We start from the raw sequence: 17,489 nt of genomic DNA, 5'->3' as shown, positions 1-17,489 counted from the left end.
TGGGGTTTTTTTGGAGCCGTGAAACAGAAGCACTGCTGCAAGTGCTGTTTTTGAACACAAAGTTTCATTTTGAATCAAGCATACCTCAGAACATCCTGAATATCACTCCACACAGGCAAAATTAATGCTGACAGCAGTGCTGCTCGCATGCTTTTGCAGGTATCGTTCTCATCATCTTTTAGCTTTCATATCTTTATATTTTCTTGCTTGGAAAGCAAGATTACTGGTGTGTTTCTCAGAGCCTGTGCACTTCTCAAATGTTAGAGTCTCATTCACATGGGAAGAAGAAAATAACTTAAAATCTAACCATCACTTAAAGGCAAAAATGTAGTTTGTCCTTCTCAAGGGAGTCAGGCTGTCCCTCTTCTGCAAGATATCTCCCTTCTCAAGTCCAACACTTTGAATTTCCCATGGAAACCTGCAGTTCTGTCCCTTTCCCAGCAGGCCATTTAGTCAGTCTAGAAATTCTCACAGGGAAGATTTCTCCTCCCATACTGAAACTCTCTTTCTCTTTTTATTCCTGACACATTACACCTACACATAACTACTTGTACAGCACACAGTAATTGCATTCTCATTATTCACAGGTAGTCACAAGATGCATATCTCTTTTCTGCCCAGACCCTTCTGCACATCTCTCCAGCTGAGCCGTGTCCAGCCTTGAGCCAAATACAGGGACTGAGGAAATTAACCTCTGATCCCTGCCCTGACCTAAAGGCATTCAGAACGTAACAAGGTTGCATCTGTCTCTTTCAGGCATGGTAGGATAGAAATATTTTATGTTCAGACCAGTATCCTGGTGTAATATTACCTCTAAGTCACACCCAGAAGACACTGAGCAATGGCAGACAACCTTGGCCAGTGCAATGAATCAAGTGGAAACTGATGCTGGAAGTGCCCATTTTAGGCCCTTGTTCACTTCCAATTCCAAACGATGGCCCTCCATACATAGCTGCTCTCAGTGACCCCCACTCCACTCTTTACTGAGCTACTGAGTGCAGCAGAAAACATCATCTCCCAATGCAGGACAGCTGACTCACAGAATACTAAGCCATTTCTGAGGCACTGGAAATGCTCCCGCAGCAAATGCATCATGCAGATAGGTGCCAGAGCAGATACTGAAAATAGAAAGGAGACAAAGAGCACAGGACGTAAACAGATAAACTACTTTAGCAAGGAAATGAACAGTAGAAATGGCCAGGTCAGCTCTCTTCATGAGCATTTTATTTTTCTTTCTCATAGTGAACACACCTTTAGAACAACACCAAAGAAAAACAAGGGGAAGAGTTTAACAGGTTGAGAAAGGAAGTTCTCTCAAACCACAGCACGTTCACACCTTCACACAGGAAACAAACTGTGTTCAGAAAATGATAAAGTTGGTTGCAAGAATAAAGAAACACATTTGCCACCTGCAAGGAAAATTGCTCTGCTCAGTTTCCCTTCTAAGCTGACTTTGCAGTGTAAATAAGAAATAGATTACTACTTACCAACGAAACAGTGACAAAAATTCAGCCTCAATGCGTGCCCTCCTAACTGCACTCCTGCACACAATGGAAATCCTCTCATCAGGAGTTATGTTTAATAAAACACGTATTCATCTTAAATAGTAACTTAAAGGCACGTCCCTACATCTGAGTATGTCTGACATCACTTTTTTGCTTCTTTGCCAAACTGTTATCTTCCCTGACCTGGAAGGGTATGCAATGGGTCCTGGCTGCACAGCTGTAGTCAGAGGCCTCAGCTGTGAGTGCTGAGGAGACCCTTCATCCCCTCGGGCCAATGGGGAATTGCATCACGTCAACATCTAGAAAGTCTAGGCTGAGGCCTCTGCCCTTTCTTCCCTGGAATTCGCAATTAGTAACTCTTTTCAGTCACAGGAAAACACACATAGGACTCAGACTTGACCCACAAAGGAGAAATTCCAGTAGCAACATCCTCAGCCAGCCAGCCCAGCACCTTAGCTCTGGAGGCTCCTGCTGCTCTAAGCTCTTATCTATTACCACAAGCAAGAGGCTGATGTGTCCAGACACACTGAGAGCCATGCTGCACACAGCAGTGGCAGTGTGGGAGCAACCTGCCTGCAGCAGCTCAACTCCATTCCAGCTCATCCACTCTGTTACAAGGGACAGAAAATTTCTCTTGTGAGGTTGTAATCCAATCAACTTCCAAATAAACCTGCCCCAACAGGCTCTCAAGCAAAGCACTTCATTGCTCATATCTGATCTTACATCAGCACATAGCACTAAATGAAGAATTACTTATGGTGTTTCTCTGATAAGCTTTCCTGAACAGACTTCCACTTTACTGACCCCCACGAACTACCAAACCACTCACAGAGTTCAACATGCAAACCTGCCAGCTGGCCACAATGAGGGAAGGAGAACCAAACCAAGGCTCGTCAATCTTCCTGGCATGTAAGACATAAGCAGCTGCTATCACTCCTGGTTAAAATAGCATCTTAAATTGTATCCTGCCCTCCCCTGCAAGGATACAATTAAAAAGCTATCTCAGGTGCATCAGTTCTTGCCAGTCACCTTCCTATTCCTTGGCTATATTCCAGCAAAAATAGCTGAAATCTGTCAGGTGAAGCTGACCTGCAGGGAGCTAATCGCCTCACCTGGAACAGTCTGGAGACAGGCCAGGGCTGAGAGCTAAGATGGCTGGAGCAGAGAGAAGGGAAGATCAGCACCCATCCGTGGGTAGAGGACAAACGTCTATGTGTGCTTTCCTGGGTCCCAACAGCATTCAGTTGCCTCTCCCCAGGAGAACGAGGCAAAGACACAACAGCAGATCTCACCAAGTCTGCTGCTGCGGGAGCCTGGCTGGGGTATGACGTTAATGACTCCAAATGAGTCATTTGCAAATCTTCTCATTCAGGGAGATGGCATAACAGTGCTGCTGCAGAGTGCATTACAGTCAGGGCGAGGCGACACACCACAGCCACACCATCAACAAGGCTTTTGTACAGAGGATTTTATTCAAAACTCAGATTGCAAATAAATTTAGAAGCAGACACAGCAAGACTTCCATGGAAGGAGTACAAAAAACCATCTGTGGTTTGGATGTTCACTAATCCCTTAAGTGCCATCCAATTACTGCAAATGCCTTTGGCATCCACTAAGGCAATCGTGAAGAATTAAATGATCGAATGGCACTCATTGGAAATCACAAGTCACAGAACTCTATAATGCATTTAAGAAAAAAAAATCTAAAAAGGAAAACATCAGAACCCACTGCAAAAGTTGACCTCTTTGGGAGCCATGAGGGACAACAAAAGGGATTAAGTAATGAGGGATGCTTAATTCAGAGAAGAAACTAGAAGAAAAAAAGAGAGAGATTGGGAGTGTAAGAACGCTGGATGAAGAAGAGGTAACTTTAACTTGCAGCTCCTCATTCTTAGCACAAACTCCAACAATTAATTTTGTAGAATCATAGAATGGGTTGAAAAGGACCCCAACAATCATCTGGTTCCAACCCCTGCTGTGTGCAGGGTCACCAACCAGCAGCCCAGGCTGCCCACAGCCACATCCAGCCTGACTTTGAATGCCCCCAGGGATGGGGCATCCACAGCCTGCTTGGGCAACCTGTTCCAGTGCGTCAGCATCTTCTGAGTGAAAACCTTCCTCCTAATATCATAATTAATGACCTCTCCTAAGGGAAAGTAACCAAAACACTCCCAGCAGCTTTTCTGTGCCGTGACTTAGCCGGTGTGGTCAGGCTGCAGAGATCTCCAGGTGCTTCAGAACAGCCAGGGCTCCAGTAGCAGATGGGGAAGGGGGGCTGGGAAGGCTGCAGGGCTGCTGTGGGGGTAGGCAGCGAAGGGTAGCAGCTGCATGGCTGTAACGGTGCCTAGGAAAGGTACAGCAAGGCACTATGGCTTCAGCCATCAGTGCGGCATTCCTACACAGGCTGGGATCTTTTGCAAGACTTTATTCTCAAAAATAGGTGCAATTAAGAACTGCAAAGCACACACGCACATATATATATATATATATATATATATATATATATATGTCGCAGCCTACATACTCATCAGTGTATGTGTGTATTCTAGTATCTGTGTAGTATGTAGCCTACATACTACATCAGTGTATGTGTGTATTCGCAAAACGGTCTTTCTTTTCTCATTTGCAACAGCACACAGGGCAGCCTCTGCCGACCCATTTCTACTTCTGTTTCCACTTCCTCCAGCTCTCCGCTCCCGCAGCTCAGCCCGGATCCGCAGGGCGAGGCTCCCTGGCGGCACTCCCCGTCCGCTCCACCCCCCGGTCCCTCCGCAATCTCGCGAGATTTTGTTTGAAACGGAGGCGGGAGGCCGAAGCTCGGCTCAGGCCCGGCCCGGCCCGGCCGCGATGCCGCGGATGCTGCGCACGTACTCGCGGCGCGGCGGCTACCTCCGCGTTCTGCCGCAGCCCGACCGCTGGATTTCGCCCCCTCAGGACCGCAGACGGCTCTTCAGCTCCTCCTCAGCCGCCTCCAGCGCTCTCTCCAGCGCCCTCTCCAGCGCCCCCTCCGCCACCTCGGACGACCCCGACTTCTCGCCGCCGAGGAAGCGCCGCCAGAAGCCGTTGGGTGAGCGCCACGCCCGCTCGCGGTACCTGCGGAGCCGGCGCGGGGCGGAGAAGGAGAACCTGCCCCCGGCCGCCCTCAGCTCCCCGTCGCCCTCCCCGCCGCCGCCCCGCCGCCGCCGCCGCCGCCGCCAGGGGTCGCCCGCCGCCGCCCGCCGCCCGCTGCTCTGCAGCACCCCGCACTGGGCGCCCCCCTGCGGCTCCGCTCGCCTTTCCCGCCGCGCCGCCGCGCCGCTCCCGGAGCTCAGCACCAGCGTGGAGGGCGGCTCGGTGCTGCACTGCAGCCCGGAGCTCTTCTCGTCTCACGACGCCTCTGTCGGCGGCGCCCTCGACTCGCCGGGGGCATCGCGGGCCGGCTCGGAGCGGCCGTCGCCGCGCACGCGGAGCGGGAGGGACGACGGGGCAACGGGAGCGCCCCGAGCGGCAGCACCGAGCGAGAGCTCGGCGCCGGGGCTGCTCTCGCAAACGGCCCGCAGGGCTCTGAGGGCGTCCGTGCGGGAGCCTCTGCGCGGAGCCGCGGCAGCCGCTCCCGTCGACGGTGAACCGCAGCGCGGCGCCGCCGGCTCGGCAGGGCTCCGCGGCGATGTGAAGGGCGATGAGACGACGGGGAGCCCGGGCGGACGCGCGGACGCGGCCGAGCGGCGGCTGATGCCGGTAGTGGTTTTGGAGCGAGGGGACGAGCTGCTGTGGCTGAGCGGCCGGAAGGCGGCGTCCCCGCTGGGCGGCCGAGGAGCCGCGAAGCACCGACGTAAAAGCGGCGAACTGATCCCCGGGGAGGGCGGCACCTGCAGGAAAGCCTGCATCAGCGGCTTCAGCGCCAGCCGCTGGGGGAGACAACCGCGGCTCCGTCCGCGTGGGTACAAAAATAAGTGGCAGCAGCAGGCGGGAGCCTCCTTCGGGAGAGCGCAGTTGAGACGAAGAGGAAAGAAGAAGGGTGTGCAGATGTCGGGAGGGACGCGGGACGCTGAGTGCTCGTTCCTCGATAACTCCCACCGCTGGGGTAGATTTCGAGCATCTCTGTCGTTCCATAAGAAAAAGAAGGTGATCACAGATGACAGTTCCTACGCCAGCATCCTTTGTAATCCCTTTGTGAATCCCCAGCTTTCCGGGCACCAAGCAACCCTGTCTTCTAGTAAGGCTGAGAGCTACGCCTTGTCTGCTTCCTCCGTGATCCTGCTGGCTCCCATGAGTTCTTCAGCCTTAGAGATCACGCTTACGGATGCAGAAAAGGTGTTTAGGGAGTGCCAGCAGGAGGAACCTATTGCTTTTGAGGATTGCATTCCCTTAGATAAGATGAAAAACTGCAAGAAAATTGGAGAAGGGGTGTTTGGAGAGGTTTTCCAGATCGACAGTGAGAGAGGACCTGTGGCCTTAAAAATAATTCCCATTGAAGGAACTGAAAGGGTGAACGGTGAAGCTCAAAAGAGCTTTGGAGAGATCCTGCCTGAAATAATAATTTCAAAGGAACTCAGTCTTCTGTCTGAAGAGTCCATGAATAGGACCGTAGGGTTCATCAGCTTGTACTCTGTGCACTGTGTTCAAGGGGCTTACCCTAAATACCTCCTAAAAGCCTGGGACGCATACAACAAGGCAACAGGATCCGAAAATGATCGGCCAGACCTGTTTGGAGAAGAGCAACTCTTCATTGTTCTGGAGTTTGAATTTGGAGGCAGTGATTTGGAGAACATGAGAAAGAAACTGAGTTCTGTGGCTTCAGCAAAAAGCATTCTGCACCAGGTGACTGCTTCACTGGCTGTGGCAGAACAGGAACTGCACTTTGAGCACAGAGACTTGCACTGGGGGAACGTGCTGGTCAAGAAAACAGATGCAAAGGAGCTTAGCTATGTGTTGAATGGGACTACGTGCACAATCCCCACAGCAGGGATCCATGTCAACATCATAGATTACACCTTGTCTAGGCTGGAGAAAGATGGGTTAACTGTCTTCTGCGACCTTTCCACTGATGAAGAGCTGTTTCAAGGCACAGGGGACTACCAGTTTGATATCTACAGGCAAATGAAAGCGGAGAACTCCAACGGCTGGACTGACTATCATCCACACAGCAATGTCCTCTGGCTCCACTACTTGACAGATAAACTTTTGAAGGATGTAGTGTACAAGAAAAAGGAATCATCTTCTGCCATGAGAAAAATAAAGCAGCAGCTCACAAAGTTTCATAAAGAAGTACTGACTTTTGGGTCTGCCAGTGAAGTTTTAGGCACCAGCAGCCTCTTCCAATGAGTAAGGGAGTGCAGGGTTTCCAAGAACTGATGCTGCCCTTCTCCTTTGCTGTCTTTAATGAATGGTCGATTAAATGTTAGCAGAATGAAGTGTTAACATCAGTTAGCAATGTGAATGGTAAACTATCAAAAATGTGTAAAAAAAACCACACAAAAAGTCTTCTGCTCTAGCACGTTTCCATATGTGCTCTCTTTGAGGGGTGAGGGTGGAAAGGAAATGGATTCGACCTTGCAGAGGAGGGGAAGCAGATGCCTTCAGGCCCAGTTCATGTTTTGAATTCCACTTAGGTTATTAAAAGTTCTTTCCTCATTCTATCGATTTTCTTACCAAGTTCTTTGCTTAAAAACAAAATCAACCAATCAAACAAACGAACCCCACGATGCTGCAGACAGGTGAGCGCTGGTAGCCCAGCCACAGAAAGGGGAGGAAGGCACTTTTAGTTTTGTAAACGACCTTTTGTTCATTTTGGCACAGCTTGTGCTTGGTGTGAGGCCACAAAAGGTAAATTTCCCAAAGTTTCTGTAGTTGTGTTTTTAAAAACACTAATCTGCAATAATACATTTTTTTCCCCTCTCAGTGAGGACCGCTGTTAATGTGATCACATACTGTGTTATTTTAAAAAGCACCCGTGCTCCTGATACATGTTTGACAGCTCTGACCTTGTATGCTGACAGGATCCCAAAGCTGTGACCTGGTAGCATTAAAGTGATTTTCTCCATTTATCTAGAGGAGAAAATGCACAGGGGGTTCTTCAGCCTTCATGGCAGCTGGGTGAGACAAACTAAAGCTGAAGGTATACTTGCATCAAACTTGAATTCTTTGTTTTCAAGAAGTCCTAGGCTAACATTCCTGTACATCAAAGAAACTGGCCTGCAGAGGAAGATAAATCAATCCAAGTGAACATTCAATGTAATTATTATTGAAAATTAGTACACCCAGTGACCCAGGTGTATGAAGGAATGGAGAGGAAAAACCTCCCCATCTTCAAGGCTCTTACTTTTGCTATCTTAAGCTACAGAAAGCAACCTGACAATCTGCACTGCTTGAAATTGTTAGGCTGGAAATCACACTCTGTGCAGTTGCTGCAGATGAGTCCGCATTTCCTTTTTAAAAATTCTGTTTAATAAAATTCTGTATATTAATCAGCTCCATATATTTTAATAGAAGGCATGTGACGAGAAAGGAATATGAGCAGCAACGCACAGGAGCTCCTGAGCAAGAGAAATGCCCTGATTCTGTTCTCATTCATTTGGAATCAAAGTTTTGTCCATTTGGGACAAAACTGAATTATGTTGCTCATCTGTTTTCTCTGCTAAGTTGGAAGGAGGATGGCAGCACCCGGCTTTCCAGTTCAGTAAGCACAAGCTTTTAAGTATGCACTATTCTGAAATGTTGACCTTAAAGACTGCTCTAATTTTTACTGAAATAATGAAGTTTGAGCAAGGCTATAATCATAAGGGAAGGAAAGATTTTTCATGTGGATCCAAACACTTTGGAAGGTTACAAGGGACAAGTATAATTTTGTGAAACCAGTGCCTCACAAACAGAATGGCAGGAATTCATAGAACCACAGAACCATAGAATGGCCCAGGTTGAAAAGGATCACAATGCTCATCTGTGCTATGTGCAGGGTCACCAACCACCAGACCAGGCTGCCCAGAGCCACATCCAGCCTTTCTTGTTCAGTTCTCAGTGTGTTTTGTGGTGAAAATAGCAAAACTCAGTGATATTAACAATGATTGCAGGCTTACTTCAGAACAGACTTTCATCTAATTGCCAAATCACTGAGGAGCTTGGCAATTCTGAGGGAAAAGAAGGCTATAGCAAAATACTGATTACACTGCAAATACTCTTTAACTCACTGGGATCCTGTTAAAGCAAAATGTATTTGGTGCTTGGCATTCCTTCCAGAGCAAAGCTTAAAGTGCAGGAATTAAGAAATGATCTCCTGCCTTGAGGACACGCACGTGAGTGACAGGCTGAATGTGAACAAACAGAGGCTATGGCCTAACTGCAAAGGTACAGCAGCAAGAGCAGCTACTCAAAGTCCCATTTAGACGTAGGAAAAAATGAAAATAATCATCTCTACTTACAGTTGTTTTCTTGAACGCTGGGTGCCCAGTTCCACAGTTTAAGGGTAAGCCTGCAGAAGTGAATGGTAGCGGTTGGCCACAGTGAATAGCAGGAGAGGATGGCTGCCAACCAAATAGGAACACTTTAATGTTGAATAAAAATAGATTGGGAAACTCAACTGCGTCTGCCCCCATAAAATGCATGAGGTGGATGCAGCCCAATAAAAGACTGGGAGTCTTAAATCAGTAGTTCAGGCTGCAGTCCTAACAAGCAGAACGCTGCCCTGTGCTGCCCTGCCTCAGCATTCGTTTGGGTGGTAAATGAATGGGAGCCCGAGCTGTTTGCTTTGGGAATTCTGTCCTAGCTGAACAGTTTGCTGTTCTGCAATCTTACCTCAGCCATCACCTTAAAGTGGAGATTTTTAGGACAGCTCAATACATGTGTGAGTCATTACTATGGAACCTTTGCCTCCTTGCAGTGGCCCACCACTGCTTCCCTTCTAGTAGACAGAAAAATGAGACAGGTGACATGTTTTCTAATCTTATGTCATAACCGAGCGACCCAAATCATCTTGTTCTGCTGGTTGCTCCCTCCAAGGACTTTCACACATGGGGCAGTGCTACAGCCCTGCTGATTATTCAGTATTACTCAGCATGTGGAGGAAAATGCTTCCTTAATATTAAAGCCCTATCTCCAAACATCAAATAACCTTTTTCCATTTCTGTTTTACATCAACACAGCTTTTAAAAACTGTCCTACTCGAGTTGCTGTTCTGTAGATCTCCAGGCATTCACAGAGGAGGTAAAAACATGTGAGATTCCCAACAGCTTCCCACAAGGCGAGTGAAATGAAGAGGCTGTGACGGTTCAGGCTGTGAGATTTTCAGAATGCTTTGTTGCAGGTACCAGAAGTTGTCCTCAGAGCAGAGCCTCTGAGGAAGTGTAGGACTGCAGGCTGATCACAGTTCCCATTTGTTACCTTGCTGAGACACCAGTAAAGCTGGGATTATATTGAAAGTTTTGACGTAATGATGCTGCCGTTCTGGAAAATTAGTATTCTCTCAGGATGGAATCTCAAGTGGGTGAGAGAGTGAACAACTGGTCAATGAAGAGCAAGCAAGAAGCACATATCAGTGCTTGGATCATTACAGGAAAAAAAAGTTTTAAGAAATCCTGGCAGCAAGACTAAGAAGTGCTCAGCTTTTCCATAACGTTCCACCTGAGCCATGCTGGCCTATTTACAGAAGTTCCACTTTTTGCTGGGAATGTAAAAAACCCCAGTCAGTCTGAAGGAACAGACAGCCAAAATACACCAGTATGGAGAGAGTCTCAAAATGAAACACTCTGTTTATATTTCCATTAGATAAACTTGTTATCTAGTGGTACAAATTCTCGCTTTATCTACAGTGTGTTTTCAAATAAAAAACGCAAGGACAAAATTGAAGCTGTCCATCCTTTCCTTCCCTTGGTGAACTCCACAAGTCATTCAGCTAGCAGAGATCTGATTGAAAACAAGGCACGGTCAGCCAAGGTTTTCTTGTGTGTAAATGACTTAAATCATCAGTGCTGAACTGCAGACATTAAGACCTATGTTAATTTGTTCATCTTCATTAGCTGCTCAAAGCTTTAGAAGTTCAAAGGCAAAAGCAATGTGAGTTGAACGCTTTACATTTTTTATTAGTTCTTCTAGCACTGGGAAAGATTTTTTTTTATGTCCCTCTGATACCAAATCAAAAATAGAACCATTACACAGTGCTTGGAACACAGATTCTAAGTTTGGCTTTGAACCATTTCCCCAGTAAACTAAAAAGTAGCACTCATTACCTACCAGAGCACAACTGCATCCTCCCGTGATCCTGCTGTGGTATCTTGGAGACCATGCAATATCCCCACTGATGTCTCCAAGGCTGCCCCCAGTAAATCCAACTCTTGCAAAAGGAGAGATCCCTGCATATTTAGGTGTCCTTCCAAAGGAATGGAAAACACCCACCAACGAAATCCCTTTACAGCTGTTGTAATGGAGCAGATCTCACACAAAAAAATAGATTGACCTCACTGCACATTCATAGTGCTTACGGGTGAACAATAAAACCCAACCAATGTGACGTGAGGTCCAAGATACCCGCTAATTCTCAGACCAGAAGGCCGATCCTTCTGCACTGACTGCATGCAGACCCTCCCGCAGCAGCAGAGGTCAGAGAGCCCTGCGCTGAACGACTCGATAAACCATTTGCAGATGGAGTCGATGCCCAGCCGGCTTCGAGACGAGCTCGTTTCTCCACTGCATTACAGAAATACGCCACCAGAGGGCGCAAGCTGTTTGAATTCGAATGGATGCCCAGACTTCTCTGCTTCCCACCATTTGCTGCAAGCCGCGAGCAAACCTTAGCAATGCACTGAAGTGGGTTTCTCTCGGTTTGTTGTTAAAGAGGGTTCAGATGTCATTCAGAATGCTGCAATGAGTAACTTCCTGTATATTTTACACTGGATCCAGGAGCTGGGCCCTCAAAACATTTTGATTTCTGCAAGTCTCAAGAGGCAAAGTTTTGGCAGCTACCCACGCATGCGTTTATCATAAATGCTACAAAGGACACTGCTTGGCAAATCGAAGTCGACACCAACAAATTGCCTACATACAAGCAGAAGAAATGGTTTTATCACACTGCGATATCTGTACATCTCGTGTACAGAATGGTTTTATTTCTTCAGTTACTTCTTTTTTCATACTCTACAGCTAAGATGGGACCGCTGGCTTCACCCTGCAGTCCTCTACCATACAGGGAGAGCACATTCAGTGAGAGCACAAAGGAGGAATGTTTTATTTGTCACTACTTAGGCATGGTTGGAAAATCCCCAACATGGACTGTTTACGCTACCAGTGTTTTTACCTTTGTCTCCAGGCAATAGACGTAAACCCTTCCTTCTTCTCCTTGGATGTGATAAAACGGAGCTCCAACAAGGAGATCTGTCACCCCATCACAGTTCACACCAGATGGGCAAAGTTCAGGGCCAAAATAAGATCCAACCTGGGCTCCAGAAAAAAAAACAAACAACCAAGCAGCTCTTTCACTGGAATTCTCTATATATAGCTTTGTAGAATTAGCTCTTTGCAACAGTAAGGCAATTTTTAGAACAAAACATCACATATCTACTTATATGTGGATCGCTTCCCTATTATTTATTACATTTCTGCCATCCTCAGGGACGGATCCTGCAGTCAGTGTAACAGTACCCAAATCGTTATTCAAAAATGTGACAGAATGAAAGGCAGAACAACGTCGCTGATGACGTCTTTTCCCATGAGCCATGAGAACATAACACAAATATAGTATGAACTCCATTTAGCTAAATGTCTTCCCAGCCTTTTTCAGATTCAATGATTTCTTCTGGTGTTCCCAAAGCATTATGGAGTAATCACTGGATAATCCACATCTAGCTAAACCAGATGCTTGGCTGCTCCCTGATTGCTACTTGTGGGCTATCTAACCAAAGAAAACATGGAGTAGTGACAGCCCATGGCCTCCAGCAGCCTGATGTGAGCAGCTGAGCTTTGATAATTTACCCAGCTGAGCAACTTCTCCCAGAAGATGAGGCCCCAACAGATCTCATTTAAAAAAGGCAGGAAATGTTCTCAGCCAGGGAAGCGCACACAAGAAGAATGAGTGCACACAAGAAGTCCAGGCTGCCTGGACACAGCCTGTTTCACAGCAATAGTAAAGCTAATTGATTTATTCAAACAATTATAACGGCTTTACTCCTGCTTCAAAGCACGTACATTTGTCTGGAGGAGAAAACGTGGCTGTTATTTGAAGGAATTAGGTGTGTGTGGCCACTTGACCTGAATGCCACTGCAGTATATAGTGGATGAGTAAATAGGTTCAAGAGAATGGGTGCTATGGAAGCATTTGTGAGATTTGAAGGCTGTGGGGATCAGATCTTCATCTTAAAACTACAGCTACAGTTCAATAAACTGCTCAGAGTACACACGGAAATGTAAGTATCATGGATACACTGAAGAGAGGGAGCAGACACTTCATATATTTCACATAATTAAAAATTTGACAGACTGAAAGGGAGTTTTCTGAAAGTTTGGTAATGCAGCTGGGATCCTTGATTCTACAGAAAACTCTATTTGCAAATAAATGAGCTCCAGTGACAAGATTTGTACAAGCCAGGCATCTTTAGAACTTACTCCTTATCCTCCTCCAAAATAAGTTCTCTGGAATCAATAAGACCAGAGGTCTAAATGAATCAAGAGAGCCAGGGCATCTCAGAATGGACATCCTGTTTATCTAATGCAAGACTACTTTTTCTTCCATCCACCACTAACGCATAAAAGCAGACACAGAGGGGGTGAATGGAAACATCTCTCTTCTGGATGTGAGCTTAGAGACAAAAAACATGGCTTTGATGTTGCTCCCTACTCAGCCCAAGCACGTAGAGTTTGACCTCAGCCATTTCAAGGGTGTTCAGCACATTTCTCAGTCAATGGTTTCCAGAAACACTTGCCCAGATACCATGGCAATGATTATCTTGTCATCAGTCAGTCTGGAGTCATGGCTTTCATTAAGGATTCTATCCCTGTGGAAGAAAAAAAAAATAAAAAGAATTGTTTTATGGGACAACCTACATCTTCAGAGCTAGAAATGTCAGTGCTGCTGAAGGGTGCTTATGTTCTTTGAGCTCTCAGCACACAAGAGACTGCTCAGCACCGACATGCAAGGCAGACGCACACATGCTCGTGCACAAGGATTAATGCTTTCTAGGGATGATGGCTGTCCACAGCTGACAGCTCTGCCTTCACAAGCAGCACATGGGGCATTTTTGCAATGAAGTATTTGTTACTGCTAGAGTCAATGCTACTGGGAAGAAAATGGAGTCAAGGAGAAAAGCAAGACTCCCAGGGAGATGCAGCAGATCAGGGAATAAACACGTGCCCTGAGCAAGATTTTCATTCTGAGGCCCCCATCAGATAGACTTTACACTTTGCCTCTTAGCAACTTCTCCTTGTGGAAGCCAGAGTCAGACCTGACAGATCACCATTCACAGCCCTCTATTGGCAGAGCCTGCCACTAAGAAAAGCACTGGAAAACTAAAAGTGAGAGCTTTGGAGGCGTGAGATCAAGAGCAGCGAGGAAACACAAGAGGCTGTAAATGCACATGAAACACAAGGAATCACTTGAGTGTTCCAGGAGCTTCTTGAGACACGTGAACTTACAGTACTTGCTGCAGTGTTTCCACAGCGTCATCCATGAGCTCTGCTGCTTCGTGGTTTGGATCTTGAAGGGAGCAGTTAATCTGCTGCAGCTTTCTTGCAGGCTCAGGTCAGGTTGGGTCTGTGTTCCATACTGCACCACAGCAAACCTCATCTGGAGGAAGGAGATGGTAAAGCCAGAGCTGGTTATACGAGATGTAAAGCTGGATCCTTAAGTCCCTCAGAGTGCTGAGTTTAGTCCCAAACTTCACTGCATGGACACAGAAGGCACGAGCTGCAAACACTGTGCAGATGATCTATCTTTATCCCCGTTTCTATCACACATTTGTATGCTGGTGATGCTGTTTGGACCAACTCCAGGAACTGACTGATTTTTTTTTTTTTTTTTTGGCTCACAACAATTTCTCTGTCTGAACGTTCTGGATTTATCTATCTGGGCAGACCTTTTGTGACCATATGCCTCAGCCTCACTTTGTCCCCACATATCAAGCTTCATTTAAATCATTTAAAGTAATGCCTTGTAAGCCTCACTCATTTTTACGTCTTCTCTCTCAAGGTGCCCTGAGAGATTCACCAGGCAGAACATGTAGGCGAACTTCTGGCATGAAGACCAGCTCCTAGCTGCTCTTCTGCTCCCCTCTTCCTTGTCTTACTAACATTTAACTCTTGCTTTACAATAAATAGAATTATTACCAGCATCTGTGTGAGTCATTTAAACAGCAGTAATTATGTGAACTGGGGGAACCTTTGCAAAGGCACTGTGCTGGTGTTGCTCCTAAACCCATCTTGATGAAGCTGAGGAAAGCCGTTCCACACAAGCTGGCAGTGAGAAGAGTGCAGGCTCTGTTTGTGTCCTCTGCAGTGGTGAGGGCCTGGTGATGCTTCTGGAGGCAAGCATGTGGGGCTGGGGAAAGGCCAGTGAATGCTGAGCAGAGTCACAGATAGACTGAAGATGCCATCTGGCAAATAAACATTCAGCACCCCCAGCACAGCCCTGAAAGCCTCCTGGTGAAAGTAAGAAAGCAAGCTGTGCTTCCCTTGATGAGGCCCCATGCCATCAGGTCAGCCAGAGCTTCAGCCCTGGGTTGAGGGAAAGAGTGAGGCTGGAGGTATCACCAGGCTGAAGCTGTTGGCCTCCAAGTTGGTAACAGCCTGACGACTCCATACATTTACAAAAGCTTCCAGCAAAATTCCTTCAAAGCAAAACAAAAACAGAGCTCCAGATATGTTGGACCAAGTTCCCTGGAACATTCAGCTGTCTTTGAAGTAAGTGGCAATTCCCAAGCAGCAACAAGGAGAAAAAATGATCACCATGGGGCTAATCTCCCTCATGAATATTCCTGTGCTCATATGGAATTTGGTCTGGGAACAAAAGACTCCTCAACTCTGCACCAAGTTCTGCTGCTGTCATGCTGCAAAGCCAAGGTATTTAAACTTCTGGCTCACAGGGATTTCCAACACAGATGACTCAGTTCTTAGCACTTCAGTTATTCCAATTAAGTGTGCTGCACTTAAACTGAGGGTGAAAAAGAAGTGTGTTTCAGATTAACTAACTATACCAGCAAATTATCTGTGGTGCTCACATGCACACACCCTCAGCACAGATCTGTTAGATCAGTTCCAAGAACTGGAGACCCACCAGCTCAGGCAGCTGCACTCCTCTGCACTGAAACTCTCAGCAGCAGAACTACCAAATGCTAAAAATGCTGCCATAAGGAAGAGTGATTGAAACGATTACCGAAGCACATGAGGACAGCAGCCTCCACCCATTACTCCATCTTTATTTCCCACAAGCCAAGTTGAGAAAGGTCAAGATCTGAAAAAGCATTACAAAGTTCTGTGGACATCTCTGTTAAGAATGTGCGTGTTTACAAAGCTGGGACAAGCATGAAAAGAGAGGCATTAGCAGAGATAAAACACCATCATCTAACATGTAAAAGTCAAATGCAAATAAGGAAAATAGCAGAGCAAAAACCCTGATATTAAATCTAAAATAGTAAAGCAAGTTCCAGAGAACTTTGATAGACTTCTCAATGAAATGCTAAGATTGATAACATTTCTTCCCCAGCACATTGGAAGCACAAAGCTTGCCAGAAAGTCTGTGAGGCTGATCAGGGCATGCACTGAATCCTTAACCAGTGTTCCTTTTGGACAGATGGAGTAGATACGTGCAGCACTGAGTCTTTTGAAAAGGAGAGCAGGCAAACAAAAGTCCACCTCCCCTCCACTCTCAACTACTACAAACAAATAAAAAGGATAATAAACAAATAAAAGGACAGAAGGACAAACGTGGCTTTGTGTTTGTATTCCAGAGTGGGAATTCACCTAGCAGCTGCTTTTCTCCCTCTCCACCTTAACACGAATTTCTGTGAACTGCAGAAATCCACAATGCAAACAAAGGACTTTCATTCCACTTCAGCCCCAAACACCCTGAACGTCCTACACCATAATCATGTTATTGGCCTACTTTATGGGACTGATCCAAGTCTCCTGAAATTACTTTGCTTCCACACTACGAACTTTTATTATCTAATAAAGAACTTTAAAGACTTTGGGAAAATAAATACAGAGACAAGACTCACGAGGTAGAGCAGGTGCAAGAGGGACATCGGTGCTCCCAGTTTGGAGATGAAGGAGGGCCAGAGATGCCAGGCAGAAGCAGTTCTCTTCCTGTGCTGACTTTCCAGCTCTGCACATCTCATTGCTCACAGAGATGGTGACTCCTCTGTAGATTTCCTAGCAGAGGTGTTGAGGTGTACACTAGTGGCATTTTAATAAAACTGCAGATGCAAAGAGCTACTGAAAGGCAAACTTATGTTACAAAGAAATACACTTGGGCTTTTACTGATCCCTCATCTCTGTATCGTTGACCTTCATTTGGTGCAGAGTAGCCCACAGTTACCCCCAGACAGTTCATACTGTGTAACAAGTGCTACTTGTATGCAGGGTGTGTTTCTACCAGTGATAAGTGAGGCAAATGAGCAAACACTGAGCAATCAGAGAAGTTAACTGTGTAGAAAATTATTTGGGAATGTGGGGACTGGGGAAGGGAAGAAGAACCGACAGAGATGGAGCTCTTAGCCCAGCGTTCATTTTCTGAGCACCCTCTAGCCAAGAGCACAACAGGTCACACATACACACTGCTAGCTGCCTCCCGCTCCCCTCCTCTAAGGATTCTCTGTGTTTACAACGTTTGACAACCATCAGAGCCTGACCGTCCTGAAAGGCTGCAATGCTCTGTATCCCACATATCAGAACTGAAAAAGATCACATCAACACCAGAAATAAAGCACTCTCTGGGCTCAGATTGCAATGACAGCAGCCAGCGGTGAGGCAGCCACAGCCGCACACCCTTCTGATTCACTGCTGCTGGAGCAGCCAGGAAGTGGTGAA

The 17,489-nt window shown here is 46.6% G+C and overlaps 1 protein-coding gene across 1 annotated transcript; it reads left to right on the top strand.

The window, feature by feature from the left end:
* Nucleotides 1–4,352: 4,352 nt before the first annotated feature.
* Nucleotides 4,353–7,847, top strand: HASPIN (histone H3 associated protein kinase). Its single transcript, XM_042879524.1, has one exon. The coding sequence runs from the start codon at nucleotides 4,353–4,355 to the stop codon at nucleotides 6,807–6,809; it is 2,457 nt and encodes an 818-aa protein (XP_042735458.1). The 3' UTR covers nucleotides 6,810–7,847.
* The last annotated feature ends 9,642 nt before the right edge of the window (nucleotides 7,848–17,489 follow it).

Source organism: Lagopus leucura, unplaced genomic scaffold (genome assembly GCF_019238085.1).
Source record: "Lagopus leucura isolate 7727_CA_CO unplaced genomic scaffold, USGS_WTPT01 Super-Scaffold_100024, whole genome shotgun sequence".
In the NCBI taxonomy this organism is placed as follows: domain Eukaryota; kingdom Metazoa; phylum Chordata; class Aves; order Galliformes; family Phasianidae; genus Lagopus; species Lagopus leucura.
The sequence above is the reverse complement of the archived record's forward strand: the minus strand, read 5'-3'. Positions and strand labels throughout refer to the sequence as shown.

Coding starts and splice junctions, on each gene's coding strand:
- HASPIN (XM_042879524.1), top strand. CDS start 4,353: ATGCCGCGGATGCTGCGCACGTACTCGCGGCGCGGCGGCTACCTCCGC.